General features: G+C 38.0%; 1 protein-coding gene across 4 annotated transcripts in view; it reads left to right on the forward strand.

The window, feature by feature from the left end:
* Positions 1 to 5344, forward strand: part of NEBL (nebulette) — a 647345-nt gene that overhangs the window by 472400 nt on the left and 169601 nt on the right. For 3 of the 4 annotated variants that reach the window (XM_019508316.1, XM_019508317.1, XM_019508318.1), the window contains exon 10: positions 3919 to 4023. The exons of the other annotated variant lie outside the window; for it this stretch is intronic. In XM_019508316.1, the coding sequence (XP_019363861.1) occupies positions 3919 to 4023 (105 nt within the window). The remainder of the gene's footprint in view (positions 1 to 3918; positions 4024 to 5344) is intronic. 4 annotated transcript variants of the gene reach the window in all.

Raw genomic sequence — 5344 nt, forward strand, 5'->3', positions numbered from 1 at the left:
CTCCCCCCCCAACCCAACATTGCACTTATGTCATGTTTAAGAGTGCTGTATCTTGATAGTGCTATAAAAAAGTTCTCTAAATTACAGCACTGTAAAATGTACAAATTGTGTGCACATTTGTATACTTTTGTACACATCTCAAGTCTACAAATCATCAGGGTTTAGCCTATTCTCTACTGTTTGCCTACCTAATACTCAGCCTTGTTAGGCCTAAGTTTAACTTCCTTCAGTTGAATATATTTAAATTGATATTTCACTAGCAGGTTAAGTGAGCACTTTAAGAATGACCTTTGTCACTTCCTTATCTCAGATGTCATAAGGACCCTGATATTTTCCTGTATGTAAAACTGCCTAAATTCTCACCTTTAAAACCTTGTCTTCATCTGCCATGATTTCCATCTTTCTTTTACCCAGACAATGGTTGCTCTCACTACATCATCTTTATTTCCATACCCATGCCTAAAATATTGACTTTCTTGAATTTCTAATCTTGGCTGTGGTGAGAAACAAGAACATGCCATTCCCATCCTCTGAGCTATTTTTCTAATAAAAAAGATATTAGTCTTCAAAATCCTTCATAGAGTTGACCTACCCACCCCATCTCTTAATTTAAGCCTGTCTTTCCCCATGCTTCTCAAATATCATTTTGCTTTGTGTTCTCTCTCTCCATAGCAAACAGGCAATCCTTCGTCTAGTCTATTCCCACCACCTGGAACAGCTTTTCTGACTTTCTGCCCCTAACCGATTTCGAAACACTCATCTCAAGATCTGTTTCTCTTACCTTGACCTACAATCTGAAACAAAAATCTCTTTAAGAGCAATTACTGAACCTTACAATTTCCCTGTGGTTTACTTTTCTCCCATGAAATTTATGCGCTTTGTCTTTATCTTAATACAGTCACACCTGCCACCTGTGCAATACATTGTAAGCTATATGTTTTATTATCCTGCCTCTTGACTGTGATTTGCTACAAATAATTATTATATGGCTGACTACAAAATATTTTAGCTATATTTTATTGGAAAGATGTTATTCAGACCAGTATTTTATGGGAATAAATTACCACATTTAGAAGGAGATCAAGAAATATGCATTTGCTTACAAAGAAAGGCAAGGATTTCTTTGGGTAATATATTTTTGGACCAACTGTGTAGTTGGGATAGAATTAGACAAGTTTTCAAATAACAGACCTAACAGAGAAAGTCTTGCAAGTTTGCTTAAAAACTCTTATGAACTCAGTTATACGTGTTACCAGATACATGTTACTATGTGCCTTATTTCAGCTGAGAGAGCTTCATTTTGGGATATTTCCTCTGTATTTTGAAGGAACTCCTAAAAGATACAAATACTTCTTCTGTTGATTCAGTGGTGGGGAACTCTGAGTGGAGAAAATAAGTATGACAGACCCTTGAGAGGTGTGAAAGAATGTGTGGAGCATAACATGGACTTTAACTGTGTTCCCTTCTGAGTTCCTTCACCTTCCCATTATGTAGCAGGAAGTATTAGGCAAGTCTGGCGTAAACCTTCCTTGTGGAAATGTTGCTGAGTGCCTGAAAGTAAACAGAGGGGAAGGGGAAAGGAGGGTCTCGCCTGCCCCTGAGAATTCAACGACTCACGCTGCTTCTGCTTTGTCTCTGCACCTGTCTCCTGTCTCTGGAGTGGAGAGGGGGGTACCATTCCAGTGTCCCCTCTAAGTCAGAGCCCACACCTGGTGCCACTCTTGCTCCGCCTGACCCCCAACAGTTACACTGGTGTTCAAGCTTGCTCTTGTTTGACTACCCTGTCCTCCCCCTCTTTAGATGTAGTAAGTGTGTCTTTAGGAAACCATGGATCTGAGTGATCTGTTTGGGCCACAACATTTTTCCATAGTCCTCAAAACTTCAGATGGGTCGTCCCAATATGACTTGGAAGGGTTAACATTAGGAAGTTTAAAATGTTAAGATTGTTACAGCTGTGTTTAGTAGCCACTGGCCAAGAACCAGTGCAGGTGAAAGGCTAACAAAGACATTTTCCAAAGGTAAATGAAACTTGGAATTCAGCTGCTAGATCTTGTGCATATAGACAAGGGGAAACCTGAAAATCTCTACAGACTGAGGTCACTTGACTTTGGCTTTTGCTACCTCCAGACTCCTCCTCCCATTGCACATGCGGTGTATGATGACAGGAGTAGGCATCAAGCAATTGCTAATATAGCATGAGCTACTTTAATCCTCACTGGAAACAAATAGCAATAAAGACCATGAGTTGGGCACACTGTATCCCTCCTCAGTGTTTAAATTAATAAAATTATGCCTTACCTCTTAAAATCCTTCCCATGTGTCTGTCATTTTTTCACCTGTCTGTCCTGCTAAATTCAAAGACATAAAGGGAATGATATTAGGACTGTGTGAAGCTTCGGTTACTGATTCAATTCAGTGGGGATTCAGCCCAATTTGACAGCTGAATCTCTGAATCCAAATCGAATTAGGAGACCCATTAATCTTTCTGAATCGAATCAACTTGGAGGCTTCTGATTTGGAGAGATTCAATGATTCGGCCATAGACACAGCTTTATATGTTTTTTCTGTGTACTTTGAGGTACCAGGTGTGGCTTGTGAATGCTGTGATGGTGAGGTGGATGGAGTGTCCCATGGGAGCATTGTGGGGGTCCCCTTCGCACTCGGCGGCGGACCCGGAAGTAGACCAGAAGTACTTCCAGTCCACATCCAGGTCTGCCGCGGACCATGCAGGGAACATCCCCCTTTATGCCCCCCTGCTCAGTGACTGGTGCTTCCTGGGTCTGGGGGGGACACCTGGGGTTCCCTTGTGGCCTATTGCTGAGCTGGGGAGTGTTGGGGGGTGGTCCCCTGCGTGCTTGGCAGTGGATCGGGTCCACGTGCTCAGCAGCACTTCTGGGTCTGCCACAGAGTGCGTGGGGGATCCCATCACAGTGTTTATGAGCTGTGCCTGGTATCTCAAAGTACATAGAAAAAACATATAAAGCTGTGCCTATGGCCAAATCACTGATTCTCCAAATCAGAATTGAATCTTTCGATTCAGATTTGGCCGAATCTAATCAGCACAGTGATCTGAATCAGCAAATTGAATCACTGTCCCCCAAATCAGGCTGAATCTGAATCCAAATCGAATACTGCCCACTTTGCATACCCCTGAGCGAGATATATTTCTAAGGAAGAAAATTTACAAGAAACTAAAAGTACTGTAGCTTTACACTTGCACATTGATTTATTTTCTCTGTACTTGCATCCTGTAAGAATCAATCAAAAAATAAATTGCAAAAGATAATAGATCTAATATTTCCTATGCTTTACAATGTAAATTAATTCCAGATGCATGTGGTTATTTGAACTGGTTAGTTTAGACAGGTACAGGATTTAGGGGAATCAATTCTGTGCCTGGAACTTAGTGTAGTAAGAATTATGAAACTTCCCTCTATTGTTTTTCCAAATTATGTTTTAATTTTGTTTAATTTTATTACTTGAGCAGTGACTTTAAAATATTACTTCAGTGTCTGAATACATTTTTCATTTGTTTCCATTAGAGAAGCTAAACAGATGTTATGTGACATTTATATCCTTTCCACTAGGAGGCAAATGGAGACTATCAAATATTCTTTCTTGCCCCTTTACACTAAATAATAATAAATATTCTTACAAGGATAAACCATTAACATTTATGTATCTAAGATATTTTTTAAAACTCTTCTGGACTCTGTAGATGTTATCATTTTTTTCATTCTACTGCATGTTATAATTGAGATCCTTTAAATTTTTTTAGATTCAGCATTAGAGCTTCTGAGAGATGGGGATAAAAATTACTTTACCTTATGTTGGTTGTCTTTTATTTAAAATGCTATTTAAGTTTCAAACAGTCTGGATTTCATATATAAAAATATGCTTGGATACTTTTTGTTTCAGTATGAATACAAGAAACTATTTGAGAGAAGCAAGGGACTTTATCATTTTGCCTTGGACACAGCTGAACAGATGCACCACAAAGAAAATGCTGTGCTTCAAAGTCAGGTATATACATACTGTAAATAAATCTTACAGACACACAAATTCAGCTTTCATGTAGTGACTAAGTCATGTGCAGAGTCCCACAATAAATTACAATGATATGAAATGCATATAAATTTAGTATGGCCCCTCATGGGTATAGCAAAGTGCTTATATTAAAGTATCAGGGCTAAGTGCATTGAGGTCTCTTACAGGAAAGGGGTCTCTTTAAACTGTTCTTAAATTCAGATGCCAATAAATATATAAGAAGGTGTGTAATACCAAGAGAGTTATGGATGAAATCATTCTTTGTAGATTTGGTGATATAATTTTAATGTGGTACTTGAATGAATGAATGCATTGATTGATTAATTGATTGATTCCTCCATTCATTCATTAATGTGTATAGATACATACATATATGCACATATGCATGGTGTGTGTATCACATTAAAATTATATCAGTTCTGTGCCTGGAATTTAGTGTAATAAGAATTATGCAAATATTGCTTTTCCAAATTATTTTTTAATTTTGTTTAGTTTTATTACTTGAGCAATGACTTTAAAATATTAATTCAGTATCTGCAGACATTTTTCATTTCATTATGTATATATACCACATTAAAATGATATCACTAATCTGAAAAGAATGAAGGACTGATTTCACCCTTAACTCTCTTGGTTTTACAGTAGATGAAACTTCCCATATTTAGTTTTATAATGTCTCTTTCTCTCTTTCCCCCCCCCCCCCCCCCGATTAGAATGGTTAAGTTATACATGAACTTTGTCAATAAATTTGAATAAAACTTGTATGAATATTAGAGAACGAAGTTACAAGGCTCATCCAGGTTTTAGGGTGCCAGGTCAAAAGAAGTCATGCTATTTATAAGATATGTGTGTGTGTGTATCCCCAGAGTTATGTCCATAAATATAGTTTTTGGTACAGTTTTCAGGGTCAAATTTAGAGATAACTAAAGGAGGAGATGGAGATTATAAGAGTAATGCCATCTCCCTTTTCAGCAAGGGGTTAACTTGAGCAATGCTTGAAAGAAGTATTTAAGAATGGTTGCTGCGGAGCTAAAGAACACTATCCAAGGTAAATCAGGTCTTCATGTGTTAGGGTCTGAAGCCCTGCTTGAACCCAAGGTTTTGGATAGTTGTTTAAGTGTGTCTTATTTAATTATCCTCATGGTAGTTTGTTTTAATATGTGGCTTTAAATAAAGGCTTGCTACTGCTCATAAACTGTATTATTTCTGCTGAGTCACTCATTACAAGATGCAGCTGATGTCTTGAAAATTCCACTGGTTCTGTTGCATAAATTGCTGATTTTATCCCCTGGAGGCT

The sequence above is a fragment of the Gavialis gangeticus genome, unplaced genomic scaffold, assembly GCF_001723915.1.
Source record: "Gavialis gangeticus isolate Ggan-Ray unplaced genomic scaffold, GavGan_comp1, whole genome shotgun sequence".
Lineage (NCBI taxonomy): Eukaryota > Metazoa > Chordata > Crocodylia > Gavialidae > Gavialis > Gavialis gangeticus.